The 21,583-nt window shown below is 39.5% G+C and overlaps 1 protein-coding gene across 1 annotated transcript in view; it reads right to left on the reverse strand.

Annotated features, from left to right (window-relative positions):
- ITSN1 (intersectin 1) overlaps positions 1-21,583 on the reverse strand; it is a 241,535-nt gene that overhangs the window by 152,755 nt on the left and 67,197 nt on the right. The window contains exons 2-5 of the mRNA XM_052646278.1: positions 17,942-18,001; positions 15,712-15,804; positions 14,667-14,730; positions 1,465-1,625 (exon numbers count right to left, since the gene is read on the reverse strand). Coding sequence (XP_052502238.1) covers positions 1,465-1,625; positions 14,667-14,730; positions 15,712-15,804; positions 17,942-17,969 — 346 coding nt within the window. The 5' untranslated portion in view covers positions 17,970-18,001. The remainder of the gene's footprint in view (positions 1-1,464; positions 1,626-14,666; positions 14,731-15,711; positions 15,805-17,941; positions 18,002-21,583) is intronic.

A 21,583-nucleotide genomic window follows, 5' to 3' on the forward strand; every position in this document is an offset into this window, starting at 1 on the left:
GACACAGGAGATGTGGGTTCGATCCTTGGGTTGGGAAGATCCCTTGGAAGAGGAAATTGCAAACCACTCCAGTATTCTTGCATGCAAAATCCCATGGACAGAGGAGCCTTGCGGATTACAGTCTACGGGGTTGCAAAGAGTCAGACACAACTGAGAGTCTGAGCACACACCCATGGTTAACTGTATCGGGGACAACCTGAATGACTATGACTGCCCCTCCCTAACCTCCTTCCCTTTACCACCTGTCATTAGGTATATTAGGACGAAGGGAGAGAGGGTAACTCTATCCACCATGTTTCTGTTTTGTTTAAACTGTCTAAGAACTTTCCTAAGAATCACATGTTGGATCTTATTACCATAATCTTTAAATCAACCTAAATAATTAAAGCCTAGGGTGAGAACAGAGAAGAAATCAGAACTGTTGGGGACTTCCCTCATGATATAGCAGTTAAGACTCTGCTAGCTTCCACTTCCTTGGTGGCTCAACTGGTAAAGAATCTGCTTACAATGCGGGAAATCTGGGTTTGATCCCTGGGTTGGGAAGATTCCCTGGAGCAAGGCATTGCAACCCAGGCCAGAATTCTTGCTTAGAGAATCCCCATGGACAGAGGAGCCTGGCAGTCCATGGGGTCGAAAGGCCGAAGTGACTAAGCACAGCACAGTGCAGCTTCCACTTCAGGGGGCAGAGGTTCGATCCCTGGTCAGGGAACTCAGATCCGACATGCCACACAATAAGGTTCAAAAAAGGAAAAAGAAAAAGAAAGCAGAATTGACTGTGATCTTAGTCAACTAATTATCATTTAATTGCCTTTTTTTTCTTTTTATTTTTTTGGCCATATCATAGGGCATGTGGTATCTACTTCCCTGACCAAGAATCAAACCCATGCTTTCTGCATTGGAAGCTTGAAGTCTTAACCACTGGACTGCCAGGAACATGCCTACCAATGAATGTTTAAGAAAAACGTCTGACTAAAAGACAGCATTTTATGGAATTATGTTTTAAATTGGGATAATAACTTCCCCCCACCCCCGGCTGTGGCATTTTCTGCTAAGAAGTAACACAATGTAACCAAGTGCCTCAACTATTATTAAAAAAATACATTTCTCTTGATACTGTACACAAAAGGACCACAAGGAAACAAAATGATGCTCTAGAAAACAAAAACGCAAAGGGAAGTATGTGAAGATGTGAAGCAGGGTCAAGCATCCAATAGGAGCAGGAAAGAGACAGAAGATGCAACAGACACTGCAAGTTTATTTCTTTTTCCATGACAATCTGCACCTTTGCTTTCTTTTTTTTTTGCTTTCTCCCCTTCTAGCATTATCTTTGTGCACAGGGCCGTCATTTTTCAGACTGAATGTCTCCTAGAATTTCAGTGCCACAAACTGAGATGGCAGGGAGAGGGAAATATTTATTTTAAAAACATACGATGAAATAGAGAAACCGATTCCTTTTAGACTCACCAAACGCTGGTGCACTAGAAATAGCAACTGGTTGCTGTTTCATGACAGGGGGAAGTGCAGAGGGGAGCTGATATCCTTGGAGCTTCAGCTTGATGAGTTTCATAGCAATGGAAAACTCCACTTGATCCATCCTTCCATCATTATTCATATCAGCGAGCGCCCTGCAGAACAACAGCATGGGCTCAGAATGACTGTGACCTTAAAAGAACCTTTCCCAAACCAACAGTCCCACCCACACAAAAACTAAAGAGTCAGCTCCCTTGGTCCCAGAGGAAACAAAACAAAACTTCTTTACCAAGCTGCAGGGAAAAACTGAATAGGTTTTACATAACTACGAATTATGTTTTACTGTGTCAGTCTTTACTTATATGCATGCATTATTTATATGATACACAAGGTAATTTTCAGTCTGAATGTCAGGCCATATACTATGGACACCAAATGGAGCTTGTTTTTGGAGCGATGAAAATGTTCTCAATTGAATAGTGGTGATGGTTACACAACTCTGAACAGACTAAAAAACCACTGAACTGTACATTTTAAAACTGTGAATTTTGTTATATAAATTATGTGACAATAAAGCTATTACGGGGGAAACAAAGGTACTGAGAAACAAGAGTTTATTTTTAGATTCTTGATTAGATTGCATCAACTCATCTGTGGGGTTCTACAAACCTCACCATGGGGATGAGACATGCTATGCTCTACTATAATGTAATACTGGCATACTTTTAAAGCTGTGAAAATTAATGAAATGAGCTTACAAACACACTTACTATCTAAAAGTGGTGTTCAAACATAAATGGTCAAGCACAACTTTCAATAAGCTGTTTATAAAGTTTCTCAACAAAGAGTAACCAAACAGGAGAACAGAGTTTGGACTTGCAACCGGAAACTACATTTTGGCAAACTGAAACTACATGTGACTTAACCTCTTCTGCACAAAAAACGGTCCTTCGGATTTCATTTGTTGAAGTCTAGATATCAAAGGCCTAAAGATTTATTTTTTTAAACCTGTCTTAACAAAATTTTTATTTGAAACTTCAAATGTTAAGACCTGTCACTCCAGTTAAAATGCTTAATCCTTAGCCGTCTTTTAAATGAGCCACAGACTGTGTCCACAAAAGAAAATCACGTTACGTAGAAAATAATCCTACAAGGCTGGAGTTAATGCAAAGTAGTAAAACATGAGGCACAGAAAAAAGTGCCATAAAAAGATTACAAACCTTTAAAAACGTTAAAAATTCTAAAAATCAACACTGTCTCTCGGCAAAATTTGTAAAGGAAACACTATGGCCACAGGAACCATCCTTCTGCCTCAGATAGTAGCTCCCCTGCCAGCAATGAGCCCTCCAGCAAACCACACCATGGAACCTGAATTTCTCTCACTGCTAGCGGGCTTCAGCATCGCTCGCCATGTTTCTTGAGCACTTGGACTCACGCTTCTATGAATTGCTCATTCACATCCTTTGCCAAGTTTTCTGATGGACCGCACGTCTTTTCCTTGTCAGTTTAAAAGAGCTCATTGTACATTACATATCAACTGTTTATCTGTCAGTTGCTGAAAGAATTTTTTAAACTCTGTCCATTTTGGTAATTCTTCAGCATACAGAAATTCTACATTTTTATACGTGCAAAATATTTCTTTGATCACATAGCTTTCTTTTCTGAGACTGTATTACTTTATTACATTTCAACCTTTACACTGACTGTAATTGCATATTTGTGTGGTATGTTACCCCAGGGTTCAATCAGATTTCCATCAAATAGATGGATACTTAACTTTCCCAGCAATATTTAGGAACCAATCCATTCTTTTCTTGCTGAAGCAGAAAAATATTTTTGTGGTTTATTAAATGTTTATATGAAATGAGATCTATTTCTGGATTATCTACTCTGAATAATTTCCAGGTCAACGTGACAATAATCTGATTGCACTGACTCCAGTATCTGGCAAAGCTTATTTAAAAAAAAAACTTGTTGTGTTGATGTTTGGCAGAAACCAACACAAACCTTTCAATTAAAAAAATAAATTAATTAAAAAAAAAACTTGTTGGATGAGCCTAGAGACTGTCATACTGAGTGAAGTGAGTCAGAAAGACGAATATCACATGACATTATTTCTATGTGGAATCTTAAAAAAAAAAGAGTAAAATGAACTTATCTACAAAACAGAAACAGAGTTACAGATGTAGAAACAAACTTATGGTTACCAGGGGGTAAGGCAGGGAAATAGAAACTGGAAGACTGGGGCGGACATACACACACTATTGCATATAAAGCAGATAATGAATAAGCACCTACAGCAGAGCACAGGGAGCTCTGCACAACACCTTGTAACGGCCTACATGGGAAAAGAGTCCAAAACAGAGCAGATACATGTGCATGAAAAACTGATTCACTGCACTATACAGCAGGAACCCACACAACATCGTAAATCCCAAGAAAAATGTTTTTAAACACTTGCTTGGCTACTCAGACATTTCTTTTTCCCTATGAACTTTAAGATAATTTACCTATTCTACAAACAACTCTCTTGAAATCCAAGATGAAACTGCATTAGATATATTAATTTTTATAGAACTGACATATTTATGATAATTTGTCCAAAGAAAACAGTACATTCAGTTCTCTTAATGTTAAAGAGATTACATCACTTTCTCCATATAAGTAATTACTATTCTCATTAAATGGGGGTCTTAGGAATTTTATCATTTCTGTCACTCCCTGTTCCTCATTTCCATATTTAGATGCTTATTTCAAGCACAGAGAACAATTTTGCTTTTAATAATCATTTCTGCTGGCTGATCAATCTTACCAAACTTCTGTGAAACTTACACAATCACCTAACCAGCAAAAGAGTTAGCTTTCGTTTCCTATAGTTATACCATTCCTCTCTCTCACTGCTCTTACTCTCTCCATCACATTACTGAGTGAGCATTCCAGCTTAGTTCTGAGTTTAAGTTAAATGGCTGTAGTGTTTCACTGTTTAGTGTAATATTTGGTACTGATTTTTAGAAAGTAATCTGACATATTTAAGCGGTTCCCTTTGCTACAAGAAATGCTTGCTATACATTTTATCAAATGTCTAATCAGCATCTGATGACCTGATCACACACATCTTCTTTTACCTTTTATCTGCTGATATAATATGGGTTTCCCTGGTGGTTCAGACGATAAAGAATCAGACTGCAATTCAGGAGACCTGGGTTCAATCCTTGGGTCCGGAAGATCTCCTGGAGAAGGGAATGGCTACCCACTTCAGTATCCTTGCCTGGAGAATTCCGTGGACAGAGGAACCTGGCAGGGTACAGTCCATGGGATCGAAAAGAGCTGGACACAACTGAGCGAAATAATGTTGAGGGAATTCCTTGACCTTAAACTAATCCTGGCATAAACTAAAGTTGGTCATAGTTTTTGTCCATCATAAAATTCCATTTGCTAAGATTTTGTTTTCATTTTTCTGTGTCTATGATCATAATTGAGATTAGTCTCTGGTTGCTTTAATTTTAGTCCATTTTTCAGGTTCCATAAAGTAAGTTAAATGAATAAAATGAAATGGTGTGCTTTCTTTTACCAATTTTTCTTTTTTGGGGGACACTGTGCAGCATGTGGGATCACAGTTCCCTGACCAGGGATCGAACCTGTTGCCCCACCCCACAGTACAAGCATGGAGTCTTAACCCCTAGACGGCCACAGAAGTCCCTCGAATATTTTTAAAAAGGTATTCAGGTATTTCAAATGGTTTTCACGGATATAATAAAGGTTCCAAACGATCAACACTGACATGTATACTTTCAAAAAAGAAAAAGAAACCCGGCACACAGATTCCTACTTTCTATTCCCCACACTACTGCTCCCAAAACACATTTTCTAGAGAGAAACAAAAATATCTAGTGTGGGATAATGAGTGCGTTAGGGGAAAAAGACTTTCTAGTAATGACATAATTAGCAAAAGCCTCGATGGGAGAGGAGAGGAAACAAGTAATGCTCAGGTTCTAAACATTCATTAAAATCCCAAAACATTTCTAACAACTTTGTGTGAATTTTTTTTAAAACTTCTTCTGCTCAACTAACATAACATAGCTGTTGAGATTCGTTGGTAGTAAAAATTCAAAGGTCTTTTTAGAATTAAAGCAGTTACTCCTACAAAGCTCAACTCTCTCCAATCCCTCCTAAGACACTGGAAAAGAGTCAGAATTCTATGTCTCAAATTTTCTGTGCAAAACATTATTTCAGCTCTGCTGTCCACTTCATCTCACGTGTGTGTGTGTGTGCTCGATAACTTAGTCTGACTCTTTGTGACCCCGTGGACTGTAGCCTCCCAGACTCCTCTCTCTCTCTGTCCATGGAATTCTCTGGGCAAGAATGCTGGAGTGGGTTGCCATGCCCTCCTCCAGGGGACCTTCCTGTACCAGGGATCGAACCCATATCTCCTGCACTGGCAGGTGGATTCTTTACCACTGAGCCACCTGGGAAGCCCACTTTATGTATTTATAGTTATTTCTCAGTTTACTCAGTTCTAATAATCACCCCAGAAGACTAACTCAAAGTTTGAGAATCCTGAAGTTAAATTCACACAACTTCCAAAGTTAAAAAAAGTATGATAAAAATATTTTTAATAAAAAGTAAGTGAAACAATATTTATGACTCTTGAATACAATCTGATCTTAAACATGATGTTTAGTCTGATATTAAAATCTATACATAACAACAGGCATGGTGGAGATGAGAAAAGGTTCACAAGTATACTTAATACTAAGGGTAAGTTTTTTGTTCGATTTGTACAAATAAACCAAACATTGCTCTTATATCCTATGGGAAAAAGTGCTTCAACTCCAAGCGTAGGAAAATCTGGCAACACCTGCAGAACTACATATGGATTTACTCTTTGATGCAGCAACTCACTCCTATGAATATACCCTGAAGGGACACCTCCAACAACACAAAAACATGCTTTAGCTCATTCTTCACTGTATTATTTGTAACTGTAAAATATTAGAAATAACCCAAATGCAGAAAACATAGGAAACTGGTTGAATAAACTATGGTATACCATTCACAATAAGTATTACATAACTGTAAAAAGAAAACAAAGATCTCTATGCAATGATATGAGTGATTTCTAGGATATGCTGTTAAGTGAGAAAAGGAAAGAACAAAAGAACATTTATAGGAGGTTACTTTCAAAGTAAAAGGAAGAGGAAATAATTTAAATTCACATACATATTAGGGACACGTTTTTTCCCCACAGAAATAAACAACAAAAGGATAATAAGCTTTTGGAACCTTGTTAATGTGTTACATATTCAAAACATAAAATTAAGTCCACAAAGATGAGAGCAGATCCCTGAACTGGATAAAAACTAAAATCAAATAAAACTGGGGTCAGCCAGGGGTGGATAAACAAGGAGATTGGGACTGACATATACATACTACCATATATAAAACAGATAACTAATACAGAAATGGTATGGACCTAACAGAAGCAGAAGATATTAAGAAGAGGTGGCAAGAATACACAGAAGAACTGTACAAAAAAGATCTTCACAACCAAGATAATCACGATGGTGTGATCACTCACCCAGAGCCAGACATCCTGGAATGTGAAGTCAAGTGGGCCTTAGAAAGCATCACTACGAACCAAGCTAGTGGAGGTGATGGCATTCCAGTTGAGCTGTTTCAAATCCTGAAAGATGATGCTGTGAAAGTGCTGCACTCAATATGCCAGCAAATTTGGAAAACTCAGCAGTGGCCACAGGACTGGAAAAGGTCAGTTTTCATTCCAATCCCAAAGAAAGGCAATGCCTAAGAATGCTCAAACTACCGCACAATTGCACTCATCTCACATGCTAGTAAAGTAATGCTCAAAATTCTCCAAGGCAGGCTTCAGCAATACATGAACCGTGAACTTCCAGATGTTCAAGCTGGTTTTAGAAAAGGCAGAGGAACCAGAGATCAAATTGCCAACATCCGCTGGATCACTGAAAAAGGAAGAGAGTTCCAGAAAAACATCTATTTCTGCTTTATTGACTATGCTAAAGCCTTTGATGGTGTGGATCACAATAAACTGTGGAAAATTCTGAAAGAGATAGGAATACCAGACCACCTGAGTATGCAGGTCAGGAAGCAACAGTTAGAACTGGACATGGAACAACAGACAGGTTCCAAATAGGAAAAGGAGTATGTCAAGGCTGTATATTGTCCCCCTGCTTATTTAACTTCTATGCAGAGTACATCATGAGAAACGCTGGACTGGAAGAAACACAAGCTGGAATCAAGATTGCCGGGAGAAATATCAATCACCTCAGATATGCAGATGACACCACCCTTATGGCAGAAAGTGAAGAGGAACTAAAAAGCCTCTTGATGAAAGTGAAAGAGGAGAGCGAAAAAGTTGGCTTAAAGCTCAACATTCAGAAAACGAAGATCATGGCATCCGGTCCCATCACTTCATGGGAAATAGATGGAGAAACAGTGGAAACAGTGTCAGACTTTATTTTGGGGGGCTCCAAAATCACTGCAGATGGTGACTGCAGCCATGAAATTAAAAGACGCTTACTCCTTGGAAGAAAAGTTATGACCAACCTAGATAGTATATGCAAAAGCAGAGACATTACTTTGCCGACTAAGGTCCGTCTAGTCAACGCTATGGTATTTCCAGTGGTCATGTATGGATGTGAGAGTTGGACTGTGAAGAAGGCTGAGCACCGAAGAATTGATGCTTTTGAACTGTGGTGTTGGAGAAGACTCTTGAGAGTCCCTTGGACTGCAAGGAGATCCAACCAGTCCATTCTGAAGGAGATCAGCCCTGGGATTTCTTTGGAAGGAATGATGCTAAAGCTGAAGCTCCAGTATTTTGGCCACCTCATGCGAAGAGTTGACTCATTGGAAAAGACTCTGATGCTGGGAGGGATTGGGGGCAGGAGGAGAAGGGGACGACAGAGGATGAGATGGCTGGACATCACGGACTCGATGGACGTGAGTCTGAGTGAACTCTGGGAGTTGGTGATGGACAGGGAGGCCTGGCGTGCTGCGATCCACGGGGTCGCAGAGAGTCGGACACGACTGAGCGGCTGAGCTGAGCTGAGCAAGGACCCGCTGAGTAGCACAGAGAACTCTACTCCATGCTCTCTAATGGCCCATATGGGAACTGAATCTTAAAAACAGAGTGGGTGTATGTTTATATATTAACTGATTCACTTTGCTGTATAGCAGAAACTAATACAACACTGTAAATCAACTATATTTCAATAAAAATTAATTAAAAACAAAATGACAACAATAACAAAGAAAAACACAAATAAACCTAGTAGTATTTTGAATGAGTAAATGTCCACATAGGAAAAAAACTTATTCAAGTAACTTTCGAACACAGCACTTCATATATCCTCAGTCTGTAAACAAAAGAACTACGAGGTAACCTTGAATGCCACTGAATAGGTTGGGGTTTGCGGTGGACCCGCGTGTAGTCCTTCTGAAACTTACCTTGTCTGTATCACACGATTCAGGGGAAAGAAGGACCTGTCTCCGCTCCATCTCATTCACTGCATCAGACAGCTCCTTTAGGAGGCCACCTCACCCACTAAGGCTCATTGCAGGCTGCTCACCTCCCCCGTCCAGATTAATCTGGTCCAGTCACTCACAATCTCTTTGTTTATTCACCCAACAACAACAAAATTTTTTGGCTTTGCAGCACAGCTTGTGAGATCTTAGTTCCCCAACTAGGGATTGAACTCAGGTCTCCTCAGTGAAAGTGCGGAGTCCTAACCACTAGACCGCCAGGGAATTTCCCAACAAATTTTTTAAAAGATCACTTACTAAGGTCTCTATTCAGGAACTAGGCTTACAACAAAGTTCCTGCCCTTATTTCAGTGTAAGCAGACACTTCATAAGAAAACCAGTCAAATTACACAACATATTGATAAGTGCTATTAAGAAATAAGGGGACTTCGCTGGTGATCCAGTGGTTAGGACTTTGCCTTTCAAGACAGTGGGTGTGGGTTCGATACCTGGTTGGGGACCTAAGATTCTACATACCTCGTGGCCAAAAAAACCCACCAAAACATAAAACTGAAGCAATATTATAACAAATTCAATAAAGACTGGTTCACATCAAAAAATCTTTAAAAAAAAAAAAAGAAATACAGCAAAGTAATGGGAAAGAGAAGATGTTGGCAGGAGCAGGTGGGGAGAGGGAAAATTTTATTATTTTGCCTTTAAAACTTTTTATTTTGTATCGGAGTATAGCTGATTAAGAAACAATGCTGTGATAGTTTCAGGTGACCAGCCACGGAACTCAGCCATGCATATACATCTATCCATTCTTCCCCAAACTCTCCTCCCATTCAGGCTGACACACCACATTGAGCAGGATTCTCTGTGCTATACAGTAGGTCCTTGCTGGTTATCCATTTTAAACGCAGCCCTGTGTACATGTCCATCCAAAAGTGAGAGGGAAGTACTTTAGACAAGTGCTCAGGAAGCCCTTCTCAGGGAAGGTGACCCATGAATTGAAACCTGATGGGTCATCAGCCAGATATGTAAGGATCTAGAAGAGCTGCAAGACAGAGAGGAAATGCCAAGTGCAATGACCCTGAGGCATTTAAAGAACAGAAAGAAGGTCAGTGAAACCGGAGTGCAAAAAATTAAGCAGGAAATGGTACAAAATAAAAGGGAAACAGCCAAGAGCCCAGTTCACATGGCCCTATGGCCTTGGTAACGACTTTGGGTTTTCTTGTCAATGAAGAGTTTTAAATGGATTTACCTTTTGGCAGGTGGTGGGCGGGGGGGGGCGGGGGGGAGGGAGTGGCAGTGTGGGGATATACCTTTTCGAAAGATTGTTGGGTTGTTGCTTGGAGAATGGAATCTAAAGGGACAAGTGTGAAAGAGAGACTCCAGTCAGGATGGTCAGATCGTGGGCACAGTTTTTCGGTCCACTGTGACAAATCAGCATGGTAGCAAAGGAGACAGAAAGTCAGGGGCCAGATTGGGGTTACAGTCTGTGACAGAGTCAAAAGTATACGCTGTGCAGGGTAACAAAAGGAGAGCAATCAGGCATGGCTCCCACCAGCTGGAGAGACGCTCACGAACATGAACTGAGATGGTGAAGACTCAGGAATGTCCTGGATGACTTCTGGGGGCGGCCAGGGACTTTAGCAAACTGATCTTCCTGGGGGCTGAAGGCCCTCCTGACATATGCTCAGAGGTTCCTAAGATGGTATCCTAAGGAGTGATTGCCCTGATGCCTGCCCCTAATTCCTGCCTCTGGCTTCCTCCTCCTCTCTCGGGGCCATTTCCAAGCAGGGCTCCCTCTCTTCCCCTCACTTCTCTCCTTAAGAGCTTCTATCTCCACTTTCCACAGCCCCTACTGCCTCTGATTCCAAAGCCCTCATTCAACCACTTTGTCTTCCCTCTACCTTTCTTCTATTCAAGGCTCTTGTCCATTGCCCTCTGCCTTGTTCTTTGCTGTCTCCACACCAGCCTAAGGTTGGAACCATGTTAAGCATTTAAGTCGCCAAAAGATAAGAAGATATTGGTGGCTTTCCTTTCAGCTCCTTAGTAGTAAGACAATTTCTAGGCAGATCAATCATCTTTGGTTACTGTTATAATTTGGCTTTAAACACACTGACTTGACTCCATCCTCTGAGGGAGAATTCAGGATTTCCTGTATTCTTAATTAGAAACTGGACTGGACAGATACGTTATCTCCAAAGTTAGTAGGTTACAGTTCCAAAGCTCATAAATAACTGGAGTACAGTTTCTACATGAATTCTAAGAGATATTCCCCAGCAGTCCCCATCACTTCTACATTTCAACTGTGGTCTAGAGCAAAGAAAGAAAGGCGCAAAGATAAAGAGAAACTAGAAAAAGTTCCTAATTCTCAATACAAAAATTTTCTTCTTTTCCAGAGGAGTGGCACAGGGACTGCCTAAAACTCTATAGACTCAAACCCGCTCCTCTACCAAAAGGGGTAGGGGCTTCCCTTTGACCCCAACAGAAAAACCACATGAGAACACAAGATTAGTATCAAAGATAGGGAGGAAACCTACTTCATCAGGTCAGCTGTCATTTATAAACTTAAAAACCAAAATACGAAGAGGTGAAGTACTGCTCAGGCTTGCAAAGGGAATAGGCAACTGTACTGTGTGTGCTCAGCCACTCAGTTGTGTCTGGCTCTTTGCGACCCCAAGGACTGTAGCCTGCCAGGCTCCTCTGTCCATGGGATTCTCCAGGCAAGAATACTGGAGTGGGTTGCCATTTCCTCCTCCAGGGGATCTTCCCGACCCAGCGATCAAGCCTGCGTCTCAGGAGTCTCCTGACTTGGCAGGTGGATTCTTTACCCACTGAGCCACCTGGGAAGCCCTGAAGAAGCTGGTGCTAAAAGACAGATCTTCCTCACACACTGCATCACACCATTCCAGCAGCTTAGCAGGACATCTGTGCCTCATAAAATTTACAATGAGCTTTCAAAGCTATTTCTCAGGGGAAAAGATGCTTAGAGGTGTGTTTTTTTGATTTGGGGGTTTTTCTTTGGCTAGGAGGGGTCTTAGTTGTAGCATGTGGGCTCCAGTTCCCCAGCCAGGGGTCAGACCCCAGCCCCCTGCATTGACAATGTGGAAGCTTAGCCTCTGGACCACATGGAAGTCCCAACAGGGGTGTAAGTGTTTTGTTTTGTCTCTTCCCCCTAGTAGTAATTCTTGATGAAACTAAAATAAGCCATCACAAATTTAACAAAATGTCAGAAAAGAAAGATAAAAAATATTTTGGATTTAACCTAAGTCTGCCAACTCATTATCTTCATGTTAATACAATTTTTCACAATGAAAAGAAAAAGTTGGCAAAAATTACTTTAGTGCACTCTGGTAAACAAAATAGAAACAAACAAACAAACAAAAAACAGTTTTGTTTTGTTCTTTTTTTATTTTTGGCTTGTGGCATCTTAGTTTCCTGACCAGGAATCAAACCCAGGCCCCCAGCAGTGGAAGTTCAGAGATGTAAGCTCTGGACTGCCAGGGAATTCCCCTATGCCCCACCTCAATTCCTCCACCAAAGAAAAAAAAGTTTGGAAAATTAGCTGTCTTAATTGAAAGAAGTGAAATTTATTAAACAATACTTTGTTTTTCTCCATTACACTTATTAACATGTGACATTTTTTATGCTGTTATTGACCACCTCCTTCCATTGGATTACAATCTCTATGAAAGCACAATTTGTGTCCCTTTTGTTCACAGCTATGTCCCCAGCACCTACAACAGTCATTGGTCCATAGTAGACGTCTGACAGATAGTTTTCCACTGCTGAGTGAACAAATGTTAAGTGAGATCTCCTTGCAGTAATTCATCACAAGACGACTTCTTGAATGAACCTTCACAGATTGTAAATACAGTATAGGAGCAGAATTCAGTGAAAGAAATTAAATCTGGAAAAAGAAGTGTCTAGTGAGTGACCTTGGCTGATTGTATGAGACACAATCACAAGAACACAAAGCAGAAGTTTAACGCAGATGTCACAAGTCTTTCCCATCTAGACTTAGGCACTTACCAGGGCTGCCAGTGTAGTCTCCTGCCTGCAGTGCAGGAGATTTAAGAGACGCAGCTTCAGTCCCTGGGTGGGGAAGCTCCCCTGGAGCGGGGCATGACAATCCACCCCAGTATTCCTGCCTGGAGCATCCCATGGACAGAGGAGCCTGGCGGGCTACAGTCCACAGGGCCACAAAGAGTCAGACACGCCTGAAGTGACTGAGCACACTTAACCGACATGTCAGTGACCCTGTGCTCACAGACACACGAGTGTTCTGTCTGTCTGTCTACCTCTCTTTGTGTGTTTTCCTCTCTACTTGTTACTTGATTTCAAAAACCTTGTTTGAATTTTCTGCTTCAAATAGATCAGAACTTAGTACAAGAAGGGTATAATAGTTAAAAGGGACAGTCTGGCAGCCAATATGCTGACAACCAGGAGAAAGAAAACAAAGCAGACACCAAAAAAGCACAGGAATCTGGGTATCATTTAATTTCAATTCAAATATATCCACTCACAAATAATACATAAATTCCTATGGAAGTTTTGTTATGTTAGAGCACAGTAAATCATTTACATACTGATGACACTTATAATCAGGCTTATGTACTATAGACTCCACTTAAAGGCAATAAGGAACTATGTCAACTTTATTAATTTCCATAAAATTAAAAATATTTTAAAGTTAATGAACTAAGGGGACAAGCAATTAGTTGGATAATTCAGTCAAGGTGGAACCCCCAGTCCCTGATGATGACAGCAGGCACCTTCCTGAAGTTTTGTTTTGAGGACCTGTAATGTGCCAGGGCCCACACTAAGGTCTTTGTATACAGTTTCTCTGCTAAACCACTCAATACTCCTATAAATAAATATGCATCTTCCCATTTTCTAGATTTGAAAACTGAGGCTGACAGGGAGAGAATAAATACATGCTCCAAACCATAAAGACAGATAGTTGTACAGATGACGCCAACTACATATCATGTGTTCTTTTCACTACAGCAAGCTGTCTCCACAACACTAAGAGACCCAGGGAAATGAAGAATCAACTGTAAGAACCATCCGTTGCAGGAAAACATGGCCTCTTGGCCAAAGAATTCACCATAGCTTCCCAAAGTCACAGACCTAGTACCCAAAACTATGCTGGCCACTCTTTTTCATTCACTCTCTTTCCAATGGTTTCAAAAGACTGAGTACTTATATGTGCCAGTTAATCAAGGGATTCACCAGTATTTATTATGTGCTCACCTTGTACAACATTGTAATAAATACTGTTTTTTTCACTCTTTCATTGGTTATTTCCCTATTCAGCCTCAAATATTTTCTTTGCCTTTTATTCAATGAAAGATACAATACCATCACATTATAAACCAAGAAATGTGGGACACTCAGTTGAGTATAGGTGATGTGAATGAAGCCAAAACAGTTGGTAAGAAAACATCAAAATGCAGATTTCTCAACCGGGAAGTCAAATTTACAACAGTGCTATCTTGGAAATGTCACCACCTTTTCTTTTTTAAGTTCCATATCAGAAAGATAATTTTCAGAAGTATTTCTCTGGTGGAAGCATATTTCAGACTACAGAATACACGTTTTCCTTCTATAATTTAAGAAATTAAGATTAGATATTACTGAACTATTTTTTTTTTACAACCTTCTGTATATATGAAGCTCCAACTTACCATATCTGTGCTAAAACAGGCTGAGGTAACCCAGATTGAAAAAAAAAGTTTCTAGCTTGATCACCTGTAAATTAAATGGATAAAGTTTTAGAAGAAGATAGTGGATGACAAAAAACTCCTATGTCAAAATTACAAAAATGAAAGAGGCTAATAATCTAGTAAATACCAAACTTAAAACATTTTAAAAGCCAAATGATAAGTTTATAAGTAACAATAAAATGAATACATCAGCATTGACTTTAGAATGTAACACTTAAAAAAAAAAAAGTCTACCATTATGTAAGGGTAGACTGTCTATGTTAATAAATCTGCTAGTAATTAAAATGGTAACAGCTACATATTATGACAAAGTGTACCTACAGGAATCCCCAAGAAACTGATGACCCATACTTCTACTTTACAAGAGTTTTTTGTTATTCCCATTTACCTACACTTCAAATTATTGGTACTGCTAACATATTTATGGAGAATGAGTAACAATGATCAAAAGAATGACATCAATGACTAAGAATTAATAAGTTAAAGAGAACTGTGACAAACATACACAAAAACAAGTCTCCAGGAAATCTAGATTCCATTTTCTCTAAAGCTAATTCCTGAAAAGTAATCAAACAGGAAAGAAACTAGAAAAGGCAAAGTATAAACGAATCTTTAAGGACACAGTAATAAACAAAATGTTTTTAAATGTTCATATCTCTTAATTTACTCAAGTTTCTCAAGCCAAGTTCAAGGTCAGAATTAAGGAAGTGTTTTTACTCAAGGACCACAGTCCAATGCTACAATTACTTAAAGAATGTGATCCATTAATTTAACCAATTCCCACCAGTGATATGCCTAAAACAGTGACTTGGCATCCATTAAAAACTGCAGAAAGGCTTGAGTGGATTGGAGGAAAAGTAACTGTGAAAATACAGAATCCAGGCTAAGTCAAAATAAGTAAAGTACATCTTTGGTCATAGGTGCCCACCTTCACTCTGCATAATAGATTTTCCACAGATATATGCACTATGGTAAGTAAAAATGTAAAAATACTGACTCCAATTACCAGTAATAAATCCAGATATTGGCTTTAAACTATGGAACTGTTGATCATGCTTTGCTCTTTCCTCTACAGTTATGGCCCAAATATCCAGGCTGCCTACAAGCCAAAGAAAAGACAAAGGAATTATTCAACGAAAAAAGAAAAACAATGTGCTCACACCGTTTCCACAGCACTTATATGGTCAGTATATTATAAATCATTTGATAAATTACCATCTGTTTGTCCTTGGAGTTGTGAATATAAAGTTAGGAAACTAAGAGTAGACACACATACAGTACTATGCATATAACAGATGATAATAAGAGCGATACAGCACTGGAAGCTACTCAGTACTCTCCAATGGCCTAAATGGGGAAAGAATCCAAAAAAATAGTAGATGTAAGTCTATGTGTAACTGATTCACTTTGCTGTACAGCAGCAAGTAACACAACACTGTAAGTCAACTATATTGCAATAAGATAACTTTTTAAAGGAAAAAAAAGAGAAAAGTAAGAGTAAAGCAAGCAAAAAAAAAAGACATTAACATACATTCTTTGTGAAAGTTATGGAAAAATTGAGCTTCACTAAATTAGTATTCTAGTTGATTCCATGAAAATCTTTTTGGAGTGATAAAAATACTCAAATACTAGACTGCAGTAACTTTTATAGAATGTAGATTATAATTCACTGAAACTGATTTTTAAAATGGGAAATGAGTATCCTGAAAAAAAAAAAAAAACAATGACAAACCAAAGAAAACAGGATTAAGTTCTTCAGTTTCAACTCCTGGACTGACCAGATATCCCCTCATTTCTGAGACTGTCCTCACTTTAGGGCTCCACCAGGCTCCTCTGTCCATGGGATTCTCCAGGCAAGAATACTGGAGTGGGTAGTCATTCCCTTCCCCAGGGGATCTGCCCGACCAAGGGATCAAACCCATGTCTCCTGCATTGAAGGCAGATTCTTTACCATCTGAGCCACGAGGGGAGCCCACTTTAGTACGAGGTCTCCTCACATGAATTCACCAAAATAACTCTTGATTACATAGGAAAAAGGCTTTCAGAAGTTCAGATGTCTTCCCAAATGGTGGGAACAGACAATACATGAAGGGGCAGGTATGATACGACAGTGATAGTCAAAGCAGCAATTCATTCCGTCACTGGAACTGTACTTGCTGAAAGCTTTGTATGTGCCAGGCGCTGCGACAGACATCAGGGATAAGAGGGCGAGCCAGGCAGATCAGATCCCTCACAGGTCCTACAGTCCTCAACGTCTGCGGCCCTGTCAAAATTCGTCAAGTAAAAGCAAACCCCAACAAACAAACAAACAAAACAAAAATGTGCTCAGTTAAGAAGGGGAACAAAGACAAAACACAAAATAAAATAATAACATGAATGGTTTTGAAAAGATTGCAGATTTCGGCACTAAGAATCCCAGACTTTTCCTGATGTGATCACAGGAATGAGGTTTTGGGCTGCCTTACTCTCTTCATGGTGACCAGGTGCGACAGCTGTCAAGAGATACTTTGGCAACTATATCTCTTTAAAACAAAACAAAACATGGCCAGTAAGGGAAACCAACATTTAACACTTTCCTAATCATCTTAGGGAAGATTACCTGAAAAGAAAATTTTCTGCAGATTGATGTTTCAAATAGATAAACTAAAGCAAAACAAAAATTCCATGCTTCAAATCCAGTCTTCCAAACTAAGTACAGAATATAAATGACCCAGTCACCTAAACAAATAAATTGAAGAAAACAACAAAACAAAACAGAGATGGGGGGAGGGGGGTGGTTCACTAACAAAGCAACTAAAGAGACACATGAACTAATTTCACTGTGTCTTGTTCAGATCCTGAGTTGAACCAAACTGTAACAAAAAAATAATAATACCTAAGGAATATCAGGGAAATTTTTAACAGTGACTCGATAGTTGAGGACATTAAGGAATTACTATAAATTTCATTGGGGTGGTAACAGTATCATAGTTATATCTTTTAAAGTGTTACCTTTAAGAAATGTCCACTAAAATATTTGTGGATGAAATGATCTGATGTATATGTGAGGTGCTCAAAAGAATCCAGGTGAATCAATATTGACCATAGCTGATTGATAATCACTGAAACTAAGTGATGGGTTGGTTACACTACTCCTTCTACTTATGTGAATACTGAAATCTGCCGTAATACTAAGTTTTTAAAACTGCAGTTCCAAAGTAGATTTTAAAAAAAAGAAAAAATCTTTGAAAACTTACCACCAAAAGGTGTGGGAAACTGAGCCATGGTTCTGTTACTTTCACCTTGCTAACCGACGCCTGTAATTGAAATGCAACATTTAAGTTCATGAAAACTTCACTTCTAGGTACTTATAAACACACTAACAGGCCGTCTTTAATGACCTGAGGACTGACACTAGAGCTAGGAGATAACACTGCAAATGAAGGTTACAACTAAGGGCTCATTCATTCCTTCCTTCTCTGCACAGTTTCTTAGTCCCGGTTGCAGGGATGGGCACTAAGGAACGTGGATGAAAGCCTCTAGGGCAACAAGAAACTCTCAGTCTGGTGAGCGATCCTATACTATTATCCCACTCGTTGCATTGCTGAATGTGTTATTTTTTAAATCTGTCTTTTCCCTAACCATCACATATACTAGTCCATTTGCTTCATGGCTACAACAACTGCTCTTTTTCATTAACACCAGTACCTGCAGTGCACTGTCTTCTTTTTCGGTGACTCTTTGCGACCTCATGAACTGTTATCATCAGCAACAAATGCTGGCAGTCATTTTTCCTGAAACAGCAGACCCACTTCATTTTTTGGAACACACACACACAGGATGTTCTCAGTCCTGTCTGACTCTTTGCGACCTCATGGATTTTAGCCCACCAGGCTCGTCTGTGGAATATTCCAGTCAAGAATACCGGAGTGGGTTGCCATTTCCTCCTCCAGGGGATATTCCCGATTCAGGGATTAAACCCATATCTCCTGCGTCTCCTACGCTGGCAGGCAGATTCTTTACCACTGAGTTACCTGGGAAACCCAAGTACATGCTGTGAGGCATGGGGAAAAAAACTAAAATAAAAAAAATCTGAATACAAACTATTAAAGAATTTCCATTTGGGGGACTTCCCTGATGGTACAGTGGATAGGAATCCACCTGCCAATGCAGGGGACACTGGTTAGATCTTGGACTGGGAAGATTCCACATGGCTTGAAGCAAGTGAGCCCAGGCCCAACGCCTGAGCCGGTGCCTAGAGCCTGCACTCTGAAACAAGAGAAGCCACTGCGAGGAGAGGCCTGTGTGCCACAGTGAACGGCAGCCCCGCTCACCTCAACGAGAGAGCAGCCCTGCTCATCACAACTGGAGGAAAGCCCGCGCAGCAAAGGAGACCCAGGAGTCATAAATAAATACATTAAGAGAACCTGGTGGAACATCTGTGAAGTGGTTAGCCTGGAAAACTAACCAGAGTGAAGCTGGGGGGTGGGGTGTACTGTTCCAAACAATAAAAGCACTGGTAGACAAAAAGCCCACAGAAGGGAAACCAGCGGGTCTGTTGTTTTAAAGCGTTAAAGCAGACCACAAGGAAACTGAATGTGGGAAATAAGTAATAGAATTTTGCCAGATAAGTCCAAAAAGCTTTTATTTTTGTACAAAAAAGTTAAGTGTAAGCATTTATCAAATGGAAGTTGAAAGTCTTATATTAAAAAAAAAAATCTAACAGTGTGGTTTAAAATCACAGAACAGGAGTAAGTGAAGGCAGAAATTCAACACATACAATGGGATTTCAACCCATACAACCAGTTCAGCTGAGGTGAGCTATCTATAACAGGGGATATAGAGCTATCAATAATATAACCCCCCCAGCCAAAGACCAGCACAGTGAGCAGTGGGCAAGCAAGCAAAGCCTCATCTGTATTTACAGCCGCTCCCCTTCACTCACATTACCGCTTGAGATCGCAAATAACCGTGGCCTTAGAGGTATGTATGAGACAACTTGAACTCGCCATATGTTTAGGATTGAAGTGAAGGCAGAATATCCTGAGATTGCCATTAAAGCACCGAAAAGCCTGCTTCCATTTCCAGTATCCTATCTTTGCGAAACAGGAGATTACGGAGTAAACTGGACATAAGCAAGCACACTTTGGATGTCACTGTCTCCCATCACCCCCAGATGGGACCATCTAGTTGCAGGAAAACAAGCTCAGGGCTCCCACTGAGTCTGCATTATGGTGAGTGGGATAATTATTTCATTATATATCACAATGTAATAATAAAAGAAGTAAGAATTATCCTGAAACTGTATTTCCCTCTGTGGAAAAACTGTCTTCCATGAAACTGGTCCCTGGTGCCAAAAAGGTTGGGGACTGCCAATCTACACTGAAAATACACAGGAACATAGGCATCTACATAAAGGAAACTGGAGATGGGTGTTCTTCTCCCTGAAGAATCAGGGATGCAGGGCCGTTGCCTCAGAACAAGCGCAGAAAGCTCACCAGCTGATGCAATACTTCTGGGAAGATCTGTTGTTCATCAGAGAAGGGAACACCATGCGACAAGTCTGTCCACCCAACTTTATTAACACTCAGCATTTCTATTTCCTGTAGCCTTTTCTCTATAAATACGTAATTGTTTCCTTCTTCTGCACACTTTACATTATAATACATACTTTCCCCAAGCTGGGCTTCCCTGGTAGCTCAGCTGGTAAAGAATCCCCCTGCAATGCAGGAGACCTGGGTTCGATCTGTGGCTTGGGAAGATTCCCTGGAGAAGGGAATGGCTACCCACTCCAGTATTCTGGCCTGGAGAATTTCATTGCAAAGAGCTGGACATGACTGAGCGACTTTCACTTCCCCAAGTTATAAAAAACCTTTCATAAACACATTGCTGGACTTACTTATATCTTTTTAGAGTGAGGCAAACATTCCTTTATTTACATATAAAAAATAGAAGAACACTCGGACTAAATATTGAACAATCAAGAAATAGTAAATAGTAGTTTGAAAAGTTTGGCTAAATGTTAGGATTTTTAAGCCAAAAGCTAAAACATGTTTGAGAAAAGTCTTTAACCTTTCTTCATTTCAGCTTCAGAAAGGGGAGCTAATCACAGAAAGTTACAAAATAAATATGATTCTGAATTTCAATATTTACATTAAAATTCAAATTTTAATGTATTTAAAGTAGAAGACACCTCTGTAAATTTATATTTATAAAAGTTATAGGTCATCCTTAAAACAGTATTAAAATGTCACTTTGCATAAAAACTGTGTTAAAATACATGTTATTTGATTCAGTATTTTGCTATCATAAAGGGAGATTACTCAAAAAATATTAAATGATTTCAAAAAATAAAATACAAAATATGTATAATTGGTCTCTAGCACAGTAAAATACAAAAAAAGGGCAAAAATTAATTATGAGGAAAAAAATTTCTAAACTCAATTATTGGCACAATTTAAAACTTTTAACTTTATATTAAATAAACTTTGTAAAACGTCTTTAAAAATAGGTATGTCATATAATTCTTCCTAACTTCCTGGAGGTTTGAAAATTTCTAACACAATATAAAATTAAAGGGGGGAATAGGTAAATATAAAAATGAGTGTTGGGATGAGTTAATTCAAACGTGTACTCATTCACAGAAAAAGAAATCCTCACAATTACATAATTCCAGTAATTAGCAGAATTCTAACAACCAAAACAGGACTTAGTTAAGGATTAGTGATCGAAAGACCAAGACGAGATCATGAACATACAGTACCTATTTTAATACTTAATTAATGCCCATACTCTCACAAAATCTTGGAATCATCTTATATAAAGAAGCAAAATGGGTGAGAGGACTTGGGAGACTGGGGTTGTACCCACACACTACTGAACCTTGCACACAACAGATA

This window comes from Budorcas taxicolor, chromosome 1 (genome assembly GCF_023091745.1).
Source record: "Budorcas taxicolor isolate Tak-1 chromosome 1, Takin1.1, whole genome shotgun sequence".
In the NCBI taxonomy this organism is placed as follows: domain Eukaryota; kingdom Metazoa; phylum Chordata; class Mammalia; order Artiodactyla; family Bovidae; genus Budorcas; species Budorcas taxicolor.